Source organism: Eleutherodactylus coqui, chromosome 10 (assembly GCF_035609145.1).
Source record: "Eleutherodactylus coqui strain aEleCoq1 chromosome 10, aEleCoq1.hap1, whole genome shotgun sequence".
In the NCBI taxonomy this organism is placed as follows: domain Eukaryota; kingdom Metazoa; phylum Chordata; class Amphibia; order Anura; family Eleutherodactylidae; genus Eleutherodactylus; species Eleutherodactylus coqui.
Genome location: NC_089846.1, coordinates 117444967 through 117466439, shown reverse-complemented (window position 1 = coordinate 117466439; position 21473 = coordinate 117444967). Strand labels below are relative to the sequence as shown.

Here is a 21473-nt window from a genome sequence, read left to right as displayed (position 1 = left end):
ATACAGTATATATAAATTTGTATTTTAGTCTGTAACTTATTTCTTTCTTATTTTTGTAACTATTCTTTTTTTTTTTTTTTTTTTTAATCTATGTAATCCATGACATCATATAAGACTTCTGGGAGACATTGACAATGTAATTTTTTCATTTAAATGTTGCAGTTTTCCACTTTAATGGTGGAATTATAATTTCAGTTTATTACAAATTGCTTCTGTCTTCTCCTCCGGGTCCTCGACTTTCTGCCAGCCACTGCAGTGGGAACAGAGCAGTTTGCTTCCTGCAGAAATCAACTCAAAGCGGGATCACAAAGGCTGAGTTACAGCTGATCGGTAGACTTTTGTCAATTTACAATTGAAGGTCTATCCTAAGAATAGGCCATCTATAGTTTACAGCTGGACAACCCCTTTAAGCTAATATACCAGTATACCCTAATATTGAAGGAAGATGATTAGTCCTTTGTTATTTATACTCTCAAGTTCAAGCCTTGATTGATGTTCCTGTGGAACATGTGCCATATCTTTACAGTTTGGACAGTGCATAGGCATAAAGGCTGTGCTTACAGCTGATCAGTCGGGGTCCCAGGCAACAGAACCTCGCCAATCTACTATTGATGGCCTATCCCATGGATCTGCCCAACTATCAGTTCTTTAGTTTAATATATTCCATTTAACTTGACAATTTGGGCAGACAGACTGCAGTGTAAAGATCTACAGCTCGCGTCCAAAAAGTTAGGGCTCAGGGAAATAAAACTTTATTTCTATTAATGACTTATTCATCATCGGTAGAGAAAGGCTGCCTGGATCCTCGATCATCAGCTGATTGAATTCAGAGTGAGCTGTGCCTGCAGTACCAACCCAGGCCACTGCACTATGGCTAGCGCTTTCTGCTTCCTCCACTGACCATAGCAACGGGGACATCAGGAATGAGCTGATTGGCAGGGATCAGAGAGGCAGGTCTCTGATGATCATTTAATAATGACCATCAAAAGAAAAAAGTTAACAATGTAGGGACACACCCCTTTGACAAGAGGAATAGTTATACCTAGTTGTCAATTTATTCATACATTTCTTGGTTGAATAACAGAGGAATAGCCCAATACAGAACTATAAGAAAATATGCCACAGAATTATTATTTTACAGGAAATAAGCGTATTTACTACAACCGATATAGAAGAAACACCAGTGTGTTCCCTTTAACCCTTTCCAATCCATTGTCTGACCTCTGAAGACATTATGATTTAAGGTTGTAAAGCTCTGATGTTGGAAGATGTCCGTTGGGGTTCTCTTACTGTATATTGCCAGCCTCTCTGCTGTTGGAGCCTATTCATCCTGTCACCTCATGCAGTACTGGCTTTAGCCAGCATATAGCGCTGTTCTACAACTGCAGAAAAAGAGTAAGCCCCCTAGGAAATCCTGGATACAAATTGGATTGGAAAGGGTTAATGAGATAATAATTGCATATTTATTTACAGATTGCACTGTTTTCTTCAGGGTGTCATTATAGTTGGGTGTACACTAGGAATCTCTGGGAAATCTTTATAATTAGCCCCGACAAGTTGTGTAGGTGTTATCTCAGTATCAGGATGAGTAATCCTCTGGATACCATTTGGAATCAATGTGATTTCTAACTTGTCTCTTCTCTGAAAGGGACTTTTTACACAGGTGGAATTTTCCACATTCTGCACCGCAAGTCGCTAAAAAAATTCCGCACCAAAATCTGCACACGGCTCCATTCGGATTTTACTGCGGAATGGAAATGGCCTAAATCAGTCGGCAATTCCGCACCAAAATCGGCAGTTACCCTTTGGATTCTGATGCCGAATTCCGCGGCTGTAAATTCCGCTGTGTCCTCCCGGACATATTCCGCCCCTATGAAAGGTTGCAGTTGAACACAGTTCCTAAAGAAGGGGAATGCCATATATAGATAACCATCAAGGAACCTGCCAACAGTTATAACTCAATACATAATTAAATGATGGATTTCAGGGATTTAAAGAAAAAAAAAAGAGAGAATAATTAAAACTTAAAACTAAATTATATGAACGTTCATTAATTGGAACCCAGGAGCAGCTTCTCTGAATAAGATGTCTAATTATTTCTTACTAGAGGTGCTCATGAGCTCCCTGTAAATTACGTGATTGTTGGATCCATCTAGGTCATAGATCTTGTGGATGCAACTAAAGCAGACTGAATGGTCCTTTTTAATTGAAGTGCTGTACATTTAATTAAAGGGAACCTGTCATGAGCTAAAAGCACTGTACACTAAGTTATGATGCTTATCGTTTAGGGGATGTGGAGTCCAACACATATCTTGGTAGTGGAGACACAATGGAAAGAGACAAAGGTTACTATGAATTTCTCATAGCAGCGCTTATCTAGCGGTATATTCTGTTGGTAGCAAAAAAAATTGGGTAACGGATTTCCTTTAAGCTTATTCCCATTGTAGTTAAAGGGGTATTCCAGGCAGGGGTGCAACTGTTGCACCTGGGCCCAGGACCCTTTGGGGGCTCATAAGGCCCATCATCTCCATATTGAAGCCTAGTAGTATGAATAAAGCATTATAGTTGGGGGCCCTGTTACAGTTTTTGCATTGGGGCCCTGAATCTTTAAGTTACGCCTCTGACTCCAGGCATTTACTATTGATGACATGTGCTTAGGAAAGTCCTCAATATATAATCAGCATGGGTCTATTGCTCAGGATCCAGACTAGTCAGCTGATCTTCTGGCCCACTGTCAGTGCAGCGTAACTGGACGTCCATATCAGCGGTCAAGGCTAGAGGTAGTAGAAGGTTTCACTCCCATTGAAATCAATGCCTTCTGTTACACTTCCTACTTCTCATTTCAGTCAGAGACAGAAGTGCAATAGAAGGCATCGTTCTCATTGATTTCAGTGGGAGTGAAGCTTTCTATTAAACTTCTGTCTCTGAATCGATGCAGACATCCGGCTCCACTGCACTGACAGCGGATCAGAAGATCAGCTGATAGGCCAAAATCCTGAGCAGCAGAACCCCACCGATCAATTATTGATGACCCATCCTGAAGATCATAGTAAATGCCCTAATACAGGGGCGTAACTAAAGGTTCAGGGGCCCTGATGCAAAAGGTTAACTGAGGCCCCTCCTCTATCTCTATCTGTACCCGTACCCATACCTAAATCATGCTGCACAGAGGCATAACTTAAAGCTTCTGGGCCCCATTGCAAAACATGTAACAGGGCCCCCAACTATAATGCTTTATTCATAGTACTGGGCTCCCTATATGGAGAAGAGAGGCCTTATGGGCCCCCTAAGGCTCCTGGGCCCGGGTGCAACCCTCTATAGTTACACCCTTGCCCTAATATCACTTTAAGAGGTTAATGAAAGGACATGCAAAAAAGGGCAATCTTATATGGTACATGAATTGAATGTAGTCTTGAGTTTTGCACCAAGTAGAGGTACAATGTATTATCATTAATCGATCACCGTGTGTTTAGACAATATGAAACAATAAAACAGATTTAATGTAATTAATTAATCTATATCTTATTTTCCCCAGTGTACAAAAAGAAGCAGAACACATTGTGTCCAGTCTCACAAAGAACACTGATGTGTAAGTAGTTCAATCTTTAATCTCAGGTGAACGTGTTTTATGCCTTTAAGAACCCACATGTTAAAGGGGTTGTCTCGCGGCAAACATCAAAATCTTACCTTACCCCATTCCCCCTGTCACCCCCCTGGCATAAAAGAGCAATTTAAAGCGGTTTTTAAGCCGCTTGTTACTCAACGATCCGACGAAATATGAACTTTAAAAAATCTTCTGCCTAAGATGGCCGCCGGTCCTTTTCCAGGGATGCACTGCTGTTTTCTCCCATGGTGCACCGTGGGTCTTCTCCCATGGTGCACCATGGGCTCTGTGCATTCCATTGCCGATTCCAGCCTCCTGATTGGCTGGAATCGGCACACGTGACGGGGCGGAGCTACGCGATGACGCGTAGAAGGGGCGGAGCCAGAACGCCGCTCGGGCCGGACCGGAGAAGCCAGAAGACCCTTCTGCGCAAGCGCGTCTAAAAACGCCAGAAGACAGCAGAATTAGACGGATCCATGGAGACGGGGATGCTAGCAACGGAGCAGGTAAGTGAATAACTTCTGTATGGCTCATATTTAATGCACGATGTATATTACAAAGTGCATTAATATGGCCATACAGAAGTGTATAACCCCACTTGCTGCCGCGAGACAACCCCTTTAAGAGATGATCAAAGCCCATTTACTATGTAGCGCGTGTTTAGATCATTGATTTAATTACAGCAAGTGATGGAGGAGAACTTGCTAAGACCCTCCACTGATCTGGAGAGCAGGGGTCCAGTGTCCACCATCATCGTCACTATGGGATTACTGCACCCCTTGTAGTGAGAAGGAGACTAAATTGAGCACGAGTCACACAAGCACGCTAATGACCCATGCATAGCTGAGATAGCCAAGTGGCAAGCGCTTGATATTTCCGTCAGCCCCATTGACATGAATGAAGCCCCAACCGTGCATGCTCAACCAACTCTCCATTCATTCTGATGTCACTATGGGGGAGAAACCCCACAGTGACAGACAGATGGTTACTTGGAATCCCCCGTTCTCGAGATTGGTGGGGGGTCTTAGCGGTGAGACCCACACTGATCAGCAAGTTATACCCTATCCTGTTGATAGGGGAGAACTTGTAATCTTGGTACAGCCCCTTTAAATGTGTCCTCAGCAACATCCGGCATACATCAGTGCTCAATGTGGTCTCTGTGCTCGCAACACACAAGACCGGGAGATTCATTTATAAAGTATTCATTTATAAAGTAGGACATTTGATGGTCCGCGTGAAGAAACTTCAGTCTGCATAGTCCCATAGGTTATAATCAGGCCAAATACGCTAGTGTGGCGGAGGCCTAAGGGAGCATTCCCATACCATTTTTCACTATGTTCTGGGACTCCCTCTTGGGGAAGTTATATTGCAGCGACCCAGACGTAGGAGGGATTAAGCAGTGGGGTAAAAATAAGATATTAGTCATGGGGCTCTATTGCTCCTCCTGGCAGATGGTAAAAATAGTGGTGTACTGGGCCGAACTACAGAAGTGGTAAAAATAATAATTAAAACAAACAAAACATAAAATATAGGCAGTTCTTAAGGCCTGCTACCCGTAGAGTAGGGTAGGGTAAGATGTTAGTTGTCGTGACTCCAGTCCATGTATTGGTAGGGACCCATTCCAGACAAAAATAATAAATATAAAAATGGGAGAACTGAACAATAATGGGGTAGTAGTCCTGGCTTTCCTGTCGCATGGTACCTCGATGTAGTAGTTGCAGGCGATCGGAAGTACTTCAGGAAGCAGAATTTAGATGAAAACAATTCCAACTTTATTTTGCTAGTTCCTTATCTCAACAGCAGTTACGTCATTCTCCATACGGTGATGTCATTGAAATCACAGACTCCATGTACATCATTCACTATAGATTGGGTTAGCTGACTTGGATCATAAAGGGTTACCCAGTGATTTGGTTGCTGACTCAACCATTGCTTGATCCTGTTTCTCTCTTCTACTAACACTCCAGCACAAACTTGATTTAGGTACTCACACTTGGCTGTTCAGACTTCCCACCACACTGTCTCTGGTAACTAGTTTCTTTGTAACGCCTTGGTCTCTATCTCAGGCTCCCCTGGACTAGACTCTCTTTAGAAGACTTGGTTAAAGATGTTCGCCTTGTTCCTCCCCAGTCTCTATCTCTGGCCTATCTTCTCTCCATGAGCTCCAGGCCTAGACTTTCTGTGTGGTTAGGCTCCAGGACTAGACTAGCTAACCCTGCCCACTCTACCCCTTTTATACTCTCCCTGTTAACCAATCCTGAGCAAGTGAAAATCTATCTACCCAATCCTAGGCAAGCTAGGGATAACTGACAGGTGATAGAACAGGATAGAGTGCATTCTGCACAGTCATACAGTGTTTGGTGGTAGGAACACCAGAAATTAACCCCTTATTGGTCAATTAAAGTGATACATACATAACTACACACATATGCACATATATACCTAAACATACATCCATGAGATAACCCAGCTCTGGGGTACTACAATATCACAGGTGCAGGATGGACCCCATTGACTATAATGGGGTCTGCCCACTTTTTGCCCGGCTGCCCAGCTTTTGGACAGAAAAAAAAGAGATGCATGCATTGCTTTTTCTTCCGGTATTTTGGACCAAATCTGCGACAGATCCTCCGATCAGTCTTAAAAACATAATGATAATACAAGACACATATGATTGCACATATATAAATTGTTAATGCTTCACAGCTGTAATCACCCAGCGTCCCCTACTTACATAGTGTCTGCGCAGAATATTCAGAATTCTGGAAAATACCTGCTTTCCAATAAGCACTGCACAGCAGCCTGATGTCCCACAGGTGTATAGGGCTTCAAATCAGCAGTTAACATTATTACCAATGATGACAACTAGAGATGAGTGAGCATACTCAATAAGGCAAACTACTCGAGTGAGAAGTGCCTTATTCGAGTACCTGCCCGCTTGTCTCTAAAGATTCGGCTGCCGGTGGGGGTGACAGGTGAGTTGCGGCGGGGAGCGGGGGGGGGGAGAGAGGGAGAGAGATCTCCCCCCCCGTTCCTCCCCACTCTCCCTCGCCGCTCCCCGCCCCCCGCCGGCACCAGAATCTTTAGAGACGAGCGGGCAGGTACTCGAATAAGGCACTTCTCACTCAAGTAGTTTGCCTTATCGAGTATGCTCGCTCGTCTCTAATGACAACCATAAATGTGAATGCAGCTCTGGACTCTAATGCAGCCTGTAATATGGGATTAGTGCAAGATTAACAACGCAGTGTATCAGAAAGCACCCAACTTTTTAAACTAGAATATAGATAAACTGTAAAATGGTGTTGAAATGAAAAAATATCCTTTTAAAGATTTTAGGTAAGAATAGGGGAACACATATGTGCAGCAGGGTAGATATGAGGTCCCACTGCCACCTTAAAAGCAGCTATTAGGTTATATGTGAGGGACTAAGGGTGGTCTTAGAGCAGCTATACACCTGAGATGCCAGGAATCATAGACACCACAATTTGAGACCTCATTACTACTACTCATTACACAGCGTCTCGTGTGGCACAGAGTGTTAAGGCAGCAGAAAAACAGTCTTAAGCTCTCGCTCACGACCTGAAGGTTGCGGTTTCAGGTAGCAGCTTCAAGGTTGACTTCCATCGTTTCGAAAAACAGTCTGTGAGAAAACGTTATGTTGTGATGTCACTCGAGGAGCTAGTCATGACTCGGTGCTTGCACCAGGGGACTTTACCTACCTTACCTAGTCGTTACATCTCCTCTTTCAGCACGCCAGGTGGCTTACTAGGCTGTTACATCCATCATGAACATTTTACATCAGACAGAAATATCTATACTCTTTACCTCTTGCCATTAATCCTGGGTATATGCCCCTCTAAATGGCCCAGTCCTTTTCCATTTCCCATCCTCCTATCACAGGCCTGTGAATCATCAAAATGAAGTCTCTACTAGTGTGTACACCGGTACACATGGTCCCCACTTACTCCTTGGTGACTGGAGGTACACCTCAACTGCATTCGATTCAGCTCTCCTGGCCGCAGCTCCATGAGTCCAGCTGCCTTCTCTCTCTGGTTCCAGTTGCCCTCATTCTGGACTCGCAGTCTCCTGCTCGAGAGACGGCTCTCCAGCAACAGTTGCTCTCATCAGAGGCGTAACTTGAAGCTCCCGGGCCCCAATGCAAAACCTGTACCGGGGTCCCCAACTATAATGCTTTATTCATAGTACTGGGCTCCCTATATGGAGAAGAGAGGCCTTATGGGCCCCCTAAGGCTCCTGGGCCCGGGTGCAACCGCATCCCCTGCATCCTCTATAGTTACGCCCCTGACTCTCATCACTCCTGCAGCATTTCCTGGTTTCCAGGCATCAGCGCAGATCCACTGCATTCTGTTTACATCTCTACCTGTCCCCCTCACAGTCCTGGGATACCTTCTTATTAATGAATCAAGCATTGGGTAACGGTCACTGTAGCTGCCTCCACCATTTGCATGGCCTCCGCCACTTTAAAAGAGTATCTCAATGCTGGTGCTGCTCTCTGTTTCACAAAAACTATGCTCTGTTCCGGAGTAGTGATGCAGCTCCTCTCCTTATATAAGACAGAGTATCCAGAATGTTCCCAAGCATCTGGGAGCAGGGTTTCACACTTGTGCCTAAGGGTCGAACGAGCTAATGAGCGAGTGACATCACTGCCAGCTTGTTCGCTCGTGCAGCCTGTTCAGACAGGCAGATGCATCGTTGGCTCATTCAAAATCGTCCAGTTGTTCACATTTGCTATAATAGTGAATGAGAAGGACTGAACAACTGCTGTTTAAACCGAACGCTAAGTGAACGAGCCAATTATGGTTTTTATAGCTTCATAAGATGAACGAAGAGCGGCAATCAAATGATTATCATTTGTTGTTCTGTCATTGGCTCACATTTAGACAGAACGGTTCGTTTCGTCTAAAAGCACCTTAGATATATGCACTTCCGTACCTGGATGAGAATGATTGCACTTTAATTTCTTAATATGATTGCTTGAATTATTGCTGATTCTTGTTCATGTTATAAACTTTTACAGCAAAAGTAAAAATAAAGTTTTAGAAAACTTTTGATTTGCTTGTTCATAAAGTATCAATATTTGCAGCATAGAATGTCAGCACTAACACAGGCTGAGAGCGGTACTGCACGAGGCAGAACAATCAGCACACAGTATAAAGAGTCCCAAGTGAGCATGTATCCGTATCTGGCTGGAAGTCACTTTAGTGTAGTGGAGATGGTGGGCCGTGTAATACAACAGTTCCGCTGCAGGAGCAGATGTTTTGATGATACCCTATTACTCAGCAGCGATTACAGAGAGGCTGTCTGCAGGGAATAGACACAGCTGCGTTAGTAACGTCAACGTTTATTTACACATTAGCTGCAAATTTATATAGATTTTTGTTTTAGGTCTTAAACTCAATTTTCGATAATTGCATTTACCGCTGCTTTATTCTGTCCTCTAGAATCCTGTGTTGTCTAAACGAGCTAATGGATGAAGATGAGAAAGACAGAGCGAAGAGGTATGTGAGGCATTGGGAGGTTTTTAGACCGTATGTGGTAGCAGAAATTCGGAATATTATATATATATATATGTGTGTGTGTGTGTATGTATGTATATATATATGTATACATATACACATTTTTTTTTAATGAAGAGCGTAATGTCATTTGTGACACAAATATATTTACTTAAACTAGATTCACACTGCATTCAGGCATTAGTTTTAACGGTATGTTTAACCCATTACAGACAAGGCCTAGTTTGGCCACAAGGGCGCAACAATTTGGGGGGATTTTCAACTCTACTTTTCAAATTCCATAACTTTTTTAATGTTTCCGTTGACATGGCTGTATGAGGGCTTGTTTTTTGCGTGGAGAGTTGCTGTTTTTATTGATACCATTTTTTGGATACAAATAATGTATTGTATAACTTTTGTTCATTTTTTGGGAAGGACAAGGAGAAAAAACGCATCAATTCTACCATTTTTTTACAGCATAAGGGTGCATTCACACGAACGTATATCGGCTCGGTTTTCACGCTGAGCCGATATACGTCCTCCTCGTGTGCAGGGGGGGGAGGATGGAAGAGCCCAGGAGCAGGAACTGAGCTCCCGCCCCCTCTCTGCCTCCTCTCCGCCCCTCTGCATTATTTGCAATGAGAGGAGGCGGGACGGGGGCGGGGCTAAGGTCCGTGAATTAGCCCCGCTCCCGTCTCGCCTCTCCCCATTGCAAATAGTGCAGAGGGGCGGAGAGGAGGCAGAGAGGGGACGGGAGCTCAGTTCCTGGTCCTGGGCTCTTCCATCCTCCCCCCCCCTGCACACGAGGAAACGTATATCGGCTCGGCGTGAAAACCGAGCCGATATACGTTCGTGTGACTGCACCCTTAGGGTGGCTTCACATGAGCGTGTTTTTGTGTGTGCATACGTGCGCACAAAAATACGTGTCTATTAGCCCCAATGCATTCCCTCCAGTGTGTTCACATGTCCGTTCTTTACAGGCTTGTGCGTGCAAAGATAGGACATGCGTGCACCATAGTGAATGCACGCATTGTTTTCAATGGAGCCGCGGCTGCTGCCGGCGGCTCCATTAAAGACAGTGGTCTGCCGGCACCCCTGAATTGTTTTTCATGGAAGGGCTTTACATATAAGCTCTTCCCTGAAAAACAATCATTTTAGCGTTAAAAAAACCCAAAAAACTTACCTCTCCGCCGCTGCTGTGTCCCCCGCGGGGATGAAGAACACATGCTTCCTTCATCCCCGCTGGTAAAAAGAATTCCCTGCAGCTGCATCTGCCACATCTGTGACAGATGCAGCAGAGGAATTCTTTAATTCCCCTGTCGCACATGACAGCTGCGGTAGAGGATCCTGCTGCCTGCAATTGATTTCAGGGGAGGGCTTTAAATATAAGCCCTTCCCTGAAAAAACAGTAAAAGTAGTGTAAAAAAAATAAAAAAAATACTCACCTTCCTTCAGCTGCCGGGGCTTAGCCGCGTCTTATCTACGCTGTCCCCGGCTCTGTGGTACTGTTCTTTGAGCAGGCGGGGATTAAATCCCCGCCTGCTGAAAGAGCTGATTGTGATTGGCTGAGGCGCTCAGCCAATCACAGGCAGCTCTCGCCGAATGAATGACAGGCGAGAGCTGCCTTTCTACATCCGCTCTTACATTGTTTACAGCAGTCAAGTGATATCTCATGACATCATCTTTCAGAACAAACACCGGGAGGATGTCAGGGCTGCATCGCTGGATCCCGGCGGCCAAGGACAGGTAAGTAAAGCTCCTTTTGTGGTTTTAACACAGCTGGAGCTATAGGGGAAATGTTGTTTGGTAAACAGACAACCAATTGCTTCTTGGAGAGTACAAGACAATATCACACTTAATATTGGGGTCTCGGTAGTAGAGGCAGTCTGGCTCAAGGTGACCTTTAAATTCTTCTTGAAATAACTTTGAGCCCGCTACACTCACCCTTATCTTTTGACAAAATACTTGTCTGGACAAGTCCTAATGTTTTTGTAAAGTATATTCAGCATCACAGGACCGGAGTATTCTTTAAACATTTTGAAATAATCATTTAAGCTTCCAAAGTGGTGAACACACTGTCATTATTTAGTCATCACGGCTTCTGCCATTCATGGTTTCAGCGTAATAAGCAGTGATATCATACTTAATTAAATTTCATATTGTCTTGATATGGCACAGACGTGAAACACCAAGTAGGATATAGTTCATTTGCTGAAATCAAATTACATATTTAAAGAAGATCTCTGCTGGAGATACCATAAGTATATAGAAGACTACAGAAAATAGTCCTAAATACTCAAGAGCTGCAGGCTAGCCCTGCCCACCCCACCCTCCGGCCAAGGAGCGACAGTTGTCTCTCTGTGCACAGTGATAAGTAGAGGGATGTCTATCAGTGGCCGGGGAGGGGTTTGAGAGTAGACTGGCTAAAAGGAAACAGATTTCTCTTGGCTGCCCCTGAAGCCAGTCTATAAACATTTGTGGTAGTCTGCAATTTCCCTATTGCGTTTTGGTTACAGGCTGCCATAAAGAAGTCTACAGCTTGTTGACTTACTGCACAAGAGCTGTTATGGCCGCCAACACCTCCTCCCACCTGCCTTTCCAGTTGCTTGCAGTTGTCAGCATCTTCCTACCCTCCATCCTATTTGTGGCAGATGCTAAACCATTTCCCCAGCTGCTACCCCTGCCTGTAGGGCACATGCACATACTCAGTGCAACTCTTAAGGGCTAGCATGCATGTCCAGCTTTCCCATCACCAGCTCTTCCTTGGTCATTTAGGGAACCTTCCCCACTGGAAAGTACCTGAGCAATAGGTTCCTCGTCTTCTAGTGAAGGTTTTGACTAATTGCTTTCCAGTTTTGACCCTCTGTGAAATATCCGGCTTTTCCATTCTCTGCCTGTCCCCAACTTAGCCTGATTATGTCTTGCCTGAACTTCGCTTGCCCCACCTAATCTTGACCTGTTTTCTGACTCTGTCCTAACCTGATCCTCTGGTACCATGCTCTAGTGCATTTTGACTTATTCGGGTAACCCTTATTCGGGTCAACTGAGACTACTCCTCAGATAACACCAAGGAGGTTCTCTGCAGCAAAGACCAGATCTCTGCAAAAAAGGGGTAAAAGGGTGAAGACCAGGGACATCTTGGAGCTCACTTCAGAATTAGCCCAAAGTCAAATCAGTCACTGACACAGGAGTTCTATGCCCACCGCATTACAAGAGCCAAATTTTGATTTTCTTAAGACTGCCCAACTCTTTGCAGACTGATTCTGATTTCCTATACAGAATGCATGCAATAAGGACATATGGCATGGCAGTATAGTGTTGGGTAATGAAAGAGCATCATCTATATACCGTAATCCCTTCTAATCATCTTCCATTGCCTTGGACTTTCCTCCCGTCATTTCTCTGCTTCAGGCCAGTAGACTGACATTCGGGAATATTACAGCATGCTTCCTTTGGTCAGAAGTGACTGTATCTATCAGCCAGTGGTTCTTTGGCTGTTTTGAGCTTTCTACAGTCATTGTGACTTTGATTAAAGACGAATTGTGGAAATACTGATGACTAATGCTGGAGCTCTATAGGCCGAAACAAAATCATTAAATGCAGCTCTTACAAAGCTGACCCGCTGGTTGCAATCATAGGCACTTACTGAAATCCACATGACTCGGATTGAAATCCCTACATTTTGTGTGATATGACAGGCGATTAAAAGGACAAAATACCTTGTTATATGGCTTCCAAAATCAACCATGACAAACTCCAGTCCTTGAGTGACACTAACAAGTCATGGTAAAGGGATAAACTGTAGTTTATATAGTTGATGAATTTATATCTATTAATTCTGCATTCGAACATGGTCATCTTATCTATGGACAATACCTTAAGACATATAACATCATGGGACATATATCTGATTTTCTACATATCTCCATTGAGGATACATGAATTCTACATTATTTTCCAATACTTCTTGTTGTCTGGGTGAGTGCAGATTAAAACTAGCCTGTGTGGGACAGTGAGGCAGTGTATTGTATAGCAAATAGGACTTCCTGTATCTATGGCTTATGCACCTAGTCTAAATGGTAGACCCCTAGATAGGAAGTCAGGTGGCTCCTACACAACCTTAAATTCAAAAGCCTTCAAAATACAAATATGGGGAAAACAAAGAAAAAAAAAACATAAATTTTGCAAAATTGTCCAATACTAATTGATGTATATTTATACAGTCAATGTAGATAGTCTATATTATTTGATAGAGTTTATAGATTTTGTCAGAGTAACCCTTTAAATTTAGATTTTGTAATACGTTTACGGAGATCTGGGTTTTCTCATGTGTCCAAATTAATTAACGATGATCATCGGAGAAAGAACAAGATACATCAACTGTGTGAAGTCCCTGCTGTGCTCTTTCTAAAGAGCTCAGCCCAGTTTTAACTTTATTTATAGTGGGAGCAAACAAAGATTGTATAGTTATCTATTGTGGGGAACCACCTTCTTGAACTTAACAAATCATGATAAAGTTTAAAGAATAATTATGTGACTTGTAGCCCACACTATTCTAGTAAGGGAATGCAGACACAATGACCAAACATGGTCTTCAGGAAACACTGCTTCTACCAGCTTCAATAACAGGGCAGTGAGACTAAATATTAACTCTAAGAAAAAGTGTAACACAGGTCATCCTAATAATTTCACAACTCTCATAAAAGAGCAGTCTTCATTATTGTGTTACAGACAATTATGGTCTTTGGTCATTACATATCTTGTAACACTAAGGTATACACCTTACCAAAAATTGAAAAAATAGTAATCTGTTAGTACAATCTATGTTAAAAACTATGAAAACTTTTACTTGTGAAAATTCACACATATCTTACTAAGCCCTTGCAGAATAAAAGATGCACTTATCTGTTTTTATGCATTGAGTTTTCCCTCTCATGCACTTAAAAAGCCTCATACTTGGTTTGCGGTCTCTCTTAAATCCATGTTTCTGGCTCCTGGCATTCCTAGCACTGATTAACTGGTCTCTCTTATGAATGTGCAAAAGCTCAGCTCATCTTTCTTTGCCTCTTTTAGGGGCTGTGTAGCATAACCACACCCACTCAGTACTACACAGCTATCTCTCCATCTCATACTCTCTCTGAGTAGCTGCTGGTCCATTCCACTTCTATACAGCCCTCTATAATACAAGCTTTCTCTGCTCTCTGTCTTCCTGATCTCCTCCACCATCCCCTGACACTGCATGCAACCCTCTGTAAAAGCTCAGTGGAAAGGCAGTCATTCCAATTTTACAAAAAAGAAGGCTATTGGAGTTGATGATATAATTTACTAAGATTTCAGTCCTCCAGTTTGCAGTGCTTTCAAAAACAATACAGGCACATTATATGGATAGTATCCTGTATGAAGAAACAAATTTAGTCTATTAGTGATCTCAGAAGGTTTGCTATGTTATTATAGTAATGTGATGATAGTGAGATGTGAAAAGAGACATCACGATTTGTTCTTTTGGAGGGCGGGGAGGGAAGGAGATATTGTTAAGGTTGGGTCCAAAGTTTTTTTTTTTACCTTTGTTCGACTCTGTGATAGGAGCCAAATAAAGAAAATGACATAAGTGCCAGACCCAAAAATTCACAAACTCATATAGGATCTGACCAACCACATTGACTACAATGAAGTCTTTCCGCCTGCTACCATGCCACGCAACATTTTCCCAGATGAAATAGCACAGCATACTGTGCTATTTTTTTTCAGGATTTTGTGTTGGATTGGCGCCCCAGGCTCCAAACAGAGCCGCCTCCTGTGCAAATGTCCAAGATGTGTTAAATTACTCACTTGATTTTGTACAATGTTTTCTCAAATCAGAAAATTATGTAAATTTGGGAATTAAGTAAATCTTGCTACAGTCTCCGGCAGCCGCTGGAAACCAAGCGGGATGTGGTCTATGCTAAATTGCATAACTGTGCTGTTTTAGGTGCATCCCTCTACGGAGCAGTTAGTGTATTATAATTATAGCCTTGCATTGGCCATATAGTCTAGCCTTATAATCTAACCAATGCCCTACATTGTTTTGCTACTCTAAACACACTTTCCATATAATGGTTTCATTTCAGGGCCTCACGGAATAAATCTGAGAAGAAAAGAAGAGACCAATTTAATGTCCTCATTAAGGAGCTGTGTACCATTCTGCATGGTCATGGACACCCCCTCAAGATGGACAAGTCCACCATTCTCCAAAGAACTATTGATTTCTTACAGAAACAGAAAGGTATCCCATACTGCTATGGCGTTACATGGTGTAAAGTATTCTACTTAGTAAATATGTCATTGAAATTCGTGTTTGTCTCTGTCCTAGAAATCACAGCACAGACGGAAGCCTGTGAAATCAGGCAGGACTGGAAACCTTCTTTTCTTAGCAATGAAGAGTTTACCCAGTTGATGTTAGAGGTAAGACTTTTCAAGAAGTTATAAAGTTTACTATATCATTACACTTTCACAGATGGGATTGACTTGTCTAAAACAAATGGTGGTCACCGAGTTGGTTACTTAAAGTTTGACTGTAGAATCTGCTCTTAAGGAAAGCCCTCCTGACATGCCTATTTTAGTGTAGACTTGTATTCCCCATCAAATGGCATTGCTGGAGCTTCTTATGTTAGAACGCTGTGTAGTAATCTTCTCTGTTACTCCTCTTAGAAATATATGGACAAATTGACGACTGGGTATCAAAGTCTGACATTGCCTTATCAGTGTTGACATTGTCAGACGGTTTAGACTGAGTTGGTGCTATAGTACCACTCTGATATCGGACCAGGTTGTGTTTGGATAGTCATCGGTGGCATGGAAGCAGCTAACAAAACAATGGACTCGGCTTTCTGTGAACTCAGGGAATGTAAAGGTATCGGTACAAGCTCTGTGATGAAGGGGGCTTTCCGCTGGTTCAGTATTGGTAAAGATGTCAATGGCAAGCTCATGGTACACAGGACTCTCTGACACCTCTCTAGCATCAGGACTTTCGACAGCTAGCATGTTTCCTTAGCGGGCATCAGAAGGTGGTAAACACTGAGACTCATGTAGATCCATCCACCTCCTTTCTAAGTGCACAGAAGCATACTCGGCATAGAACAGTCGATCACAAGAATGCCACAGGATCATTTTGGACAAGGGAGTAGAACGTCTCTAACTTCACATTGCAGTTCCGAAGTAACTTTTATTAAACCGTAGCTCAGTCTCTTGCAGAAAACTTTCCCCTAACTGGCGGCAGCAGGGTACACACACTGGAGTTGGTCACACTGGTCTCTCTTTCTCTCCCGGTTTGTTGGTTCCTTCTCTCTAATTTTCTCACCGATCTCTCTTGGTCCCAGGTTTTTGATACTCTGTTACTTGAGACCGTTTTCCTCTTTGCAGCAGACTTCCAACAGATACTACACATACCATTATTACCGTACAACCAACTACAGTAGTTAATCCTCTCTCTCTTTTTCTCTTCTCTAAGCTCCTTAAAGCTTTTCAGACTTCAATCGGCCTCAATCTCCATGTTTGGGGCCTCTCATATTCTTCTCTGTAGTAGGCCTCTCTCTGAAACCCATGGGAATATCTTTTTTCTTTTTGCTTCCATATCCACTACAACTCCACCCACCCGAAACTTTTTTTTTTTTAATTTACGAAAACTTACTGGCCCTCTTCAGATACTACAGCAGAACAGGAAGTGGAGGAGGGGATGAGTCATCATGCTCATTAAAGTCTATAAAAGCAGAGGGGAGAGGGGAGGAGTTTGAGATAAGGTGACTCCCAATGATCTGCTGTTAGAGCTGTTGGTTAATGCTTTGCTGCTATTTACTCCCATCTACACTGCTCAGTATTGCTGTACACTGTAATACATGATGATTTTGTGTCTGTGTGTTACAGACAGAGAGCATTAGTTGTCGTTCTCTGTGCACAGTCTACAGAGCACAGCACAGTAGCAGGCACCTTCCACCAGTTGAGAGAAATGAAAATCAGAGATAAAGCCTGCAGTGGGGAAAACTGTGAAAAATGCAAGATACAAGTCATATAACGGTCAGAAATAGTGTAATTCCTCAGGTACACACACGGAGCCTTTTCTGAAAAGTTAGGCACATTTTAATGCTGGTACATTGTCCAACCTATGTTTAACCACAGAGCTGGATTGAAACAATGTCACCATTGTATTTTAATTAAGCAAGGACTGCAGCTGCATGGAGTGTGTATGTTCTCCCCTTGTTTGCGTGGGTTCCCTCTTGGTGCTGCGGTTTATTTCCACACGTAAACTTGCAAGTGGGCGAATTTACATTGTGAGCCCCTATAGCGACAGCTAATTTCAAGTGATATACAGCACTACGGAATACACTATCCTAACAAAAGTAATTGGACACCTGAGCAAGGTGTATGTATGTTAATATTAGTGGGATCTTCTTAGGTCCTAATGACATGAAATATTCTCTGTGGGATACTTTCTCTCAGGATTAATTTCCCTCGATTCATCCTGCGAATGTCTGGCAGGTTCTCTCCAAAAAAGATGCATTGGCTTGTCTACAATGGTGCAAGGTGCACTTTCATTGGACAGTTGAGTAATGGAGGAACATTCTATGGAGGGGTGAATCACGCTACTCTATCTTCAAATCAGATTGCTGTACGGAGGAGCCCAGGGGAACACCTTTTGCCTGAGTGTATTGTGCTAACAGTTAAGTATGATGCGGGTCCCCCTATGGTCTGAGGATGGTTTATGTGGCATGGCCTCGATCTGTTGCTTGTAGTGACAAGAACCATGAACATGGAGGTGCACCTTGACTTTCTAGACAATGCCGACAATATGACAATACTCTGGAAACGGTCAGCAATACCTCCAACAAGACAACGCGCCTTGTCACAAATCCGACACTGATATGGATGTTCCACGATTCGACTGGCTGCAACCTACTGAGCATCTCTGGGACAGTTCAGAAAATTTGAACAGCGTACATTTAATTTTGAGAGAACTCTCCAGACCTTTGCAGGATGAATGTAGGGAAATACCAGCTGAAGTGCATTAGACATTAGCAGAAAGTATGCCACGGAGAACATCCAATGTCATTAGAGCCAAAGAAGGCTGACTAAGTATTAACATATGTAAATAAATACTACTTTTGATTCTTGCTCGAGCGCCCAGTTACTAGGATAGTGCATGATGTACAGGTGGAGCACCATATTCTTCAGTGCTTTAATAAATCTACTTCAGTGTGTATGGCAGAAAGCTGGAAGACATATCTCCGATTCTTAAGCCAATTGGCCAGTATTGATGATGTTCTTCTTTTCATAAAAACCCTGTTTAGACAAAACGAATTGCCAACTAAAAATGTAAATGAATCGGTGAGCCTGAGAACACCGGTCTGCAGAGTCCTCCTGTCTGCATTAACAAACTGGATCCTCTGCCTGTGTAACCAATTTGCATGCGTTAGAAATCAGTGCCAGCTCTTCCTTAGTCATCAGGCTAATTTATTCCGAGGAACAATGAATCGTGCTCTGCGCATAATCCAGCATTTTTTTTCTGTTTTTGCACTTGGGCAAGTGGAGGCATAGTATGTCAAGAGGAAAATACTTGTTTTCTCTGTGAAGAAGGGAGTGGGCAGAGCTGGCATCAGTAATTCTGCAATTATAATGGTAATAGCGCAAGCATTTGAAGAAGCTGTTCCACAGGCGCTGCTTGCCTGAAGGGTAATACAGGCTTGGCACCACTCTGGGAAGGAGGAAGGAAATGCAGAGAGGGAATGATAATGAGCACGGCGGAGCAGAAGAACATGGTGTGTGATCTGGTCAGCCCTGTGTCTCTTGGAGAGTGACCAGAACTAGCAGGTCAGACTGCAGCTCCATGTAATCTATATGGCTGCTGCATAAACCCGAAGAAGTATTTGTACTAGCAAAATCCACATGTGGATTAACTAATATTACTTAGACAAGCGTATGCATGAATCCGATCGTCTCAGCGCAACGCATTGGCGCAGTGAACTAGGTTGATTTGCATGCGTATCGGTGCATTGGGTCAGGAACGCTATCTTTTCTACCTAGACGGTGAGGAGACTTATAAGGCCATGCATGCTCCTATGGGTAATATGCAAATACTAGCTTCCAATAGGTGGCGCTGCAGAGGTATTGTTCCATCGCGGTGCATTGTATTGGACTTTTTTGCGCATGCAAACACAGTTCATATGTGTATGTGACACCCCTCGCCCTGATTTAAAGCCTAATGAAATCCAGATGTGTTTTATTCTTTTACGGAATTACACTGCGTATTGCACATTTACACACCTTCCATAGACTTCTATGGGGCCTTTTGGTGCACAAATATGCAGAAAGTTACAGAAGGTACTATTGTTTTGTGCGCAACTGAAATGTGCACAAAAAAATCGTTAATGAGATCATCAATGGGTTGAAATCAATGAGTTCTATTCTCTGGGTATTGCGCATACTAATTCCACGCACGCAATGACGTCTGTGTGAAGTCTACCTTAGTCACCTTCATTCTACCTGCCCATAAAAAATGACAGATGGGTGACAGTCAATTTATACTTAGTCGACCCTTATGTGGCAGCTGCCCAAATCAGAGTTTTTATATTCAGTTCGGGTAGAATGATAATAGACAAATTCTGCATATTTGTGCCAAGTCTGCATTGTCTTGCTATGAGCTATATACTACTTCTATCTGTGTGCTCAGCATCTTGATAACTCCTTTCTGTAAGGCCGCTTTCACATTTTCGGTGGAACCTCCGTTTGGAGGTTCAGTTGCAGATCCAGCACAAAATGCCAGAAGAAAAAGGACAGCTAAGCGGAGACCAAACAGACCCCATAATAGTCAATGGGGCCTATTCGTCACTGTTCGGTTCCGTCATAAGACAGATCTGTTCCGCCAGGAGATCCCCTTTTCCTGCTCCCTGAACCCAGAAGTAAAACGGAACCCCCGACGCAGATGTGAAAGCAGCCTTAATCATACGACAGTATGACCTGCATATTTAGTATTGGGGTATCGTGTCATATGAGCCTACAAGCCTCGTGTGGTGCAGAGTGTTAAGGCAGTAGATATTCAGTCCTAAGCTCTCGCTCACGACCTGAAGGTTGCGGGTTCAATTCTTCAGTCTGAATAAGCCCTAATGGATATATCCTCTCATGACAGCAAAAACAGATTGTTGCAAGCTTTATTCAGATGAATGCAACAATCGCTTTCTGCAACACATCTGATGCCTGTGACCTCACCATTAATGGGAGCCTATCATCAAGTATAAGCACCATAAACTAAGTTACGGCGGCTTCAGATATATTTGCGCACGCACAATTTACACATGCACATTGCAGAGAGTAGAATCTACTGATGTCAATGATTTTTTTCACATGAACGATTTTGTTTGTGCGCATTTCGGTCGCTCGCAAAAAAAAAAATAGGACCTGCTCTTTTTCCCTGCGTATCTGTGCACCAAGGATCTGCATAGAAGTCTCAAATGTGCAATACGGAAGGGGATGTGTGAAACACTGTACAAAACTGCGGGGAAAAGAACACATCTGGACCTCATTAGGCTAAATAGGCTTTTAAATCAGGGTGGGGGGTGTCATGCGCACATATGAATAGGCCCCGCTTCAAAATGTACCGTACTATGCGCTGATACCTGCGCAAATCAGCCTAGTTCACTGCGCAAATACGTTGCGCTGAAGCGTACACAGTTGTGCATACAGTCAGCTGAGGCTGCCCTTATGTTGCTTATAGTTTGGGTGATGTGGAGTCCGGGAAGCTTCTTTTCATACTCACATACAGGGGCGTAACTATAGAGGATGCAGGGGATGTGGTTGCACCCGGGCCCAGGAGCCTTAGGGGGCCCATAAGGCCTCTCTTCTCCATATAGGGAACCCAGTAAAGCATTATAGTTGGGGGCCCTGTTACAGGTTTTGCATTTGGGCCCGGGAGCTTCAAGTTACGCCTCTGCTCCCATGGTCCTCCGTTCTTGCAGTGTTCCCCAGCAAAGTCAATGCGTGCAAAGCAAGCTTGACTCTTCTCAGTAGGCTCTGAGCATGCATGCCCGTAGAGATGAATGAGACTGTGCATGCACCGCCTTCTGAACAGAGTCACGGGTATACATGGGCTGAATTTTCTAGGGAACCCTGTAAAAATGGAGGATTGGTTGAGTATGAAAAGAGGCTCCCTGGACTCAACGTCACCTAAACTATAAGCACCAGAGGTGTAACTTGAAGCTTCTGGGCCCCAATGCAAAATCGGTAACAGGGCCCACAAATATAATAATAATCTGCTTTATTCATAGAACTGAATGAAGAAGAGAGGCCTCCTGGGCCCGGATGCAACCGCATCCTCTGCATTCCCTATA

The 21473-nt window shown here is 43.4% G+C and overlaps 1 protein-coding gene across 1 annotated transcript in view; it reads left to right on the top strand.

Annotated features, from left to right (window-relative positions):
• Nucleotides 1-21473, top strand: part of PASD1 (PAS domain containing repressor 1) — a 141198-nt gene that overhangs the window by 75490 nt on the left and 44235 nt on the right. Inside the window, exons 2-5 of the mRNA XM_066581775.1 lie at nt 3536-3589; nt 9067-9123; nt 15228-15382; nt 15470-15561. Coding sequence (XP_066437872.1) covers nt 9092-9123; nt 15228-15382; nt 15470-15561 — 279 coding nt within the window. The 5' untranslated portion in view covers nt 3536-3589; nt 9067-9091. The remainder of the gene's footprint in view (nt 1-3535; nt 3590-9066; nt 9124-15227; nt 15383-15469; nt 15562-21473) is intronic.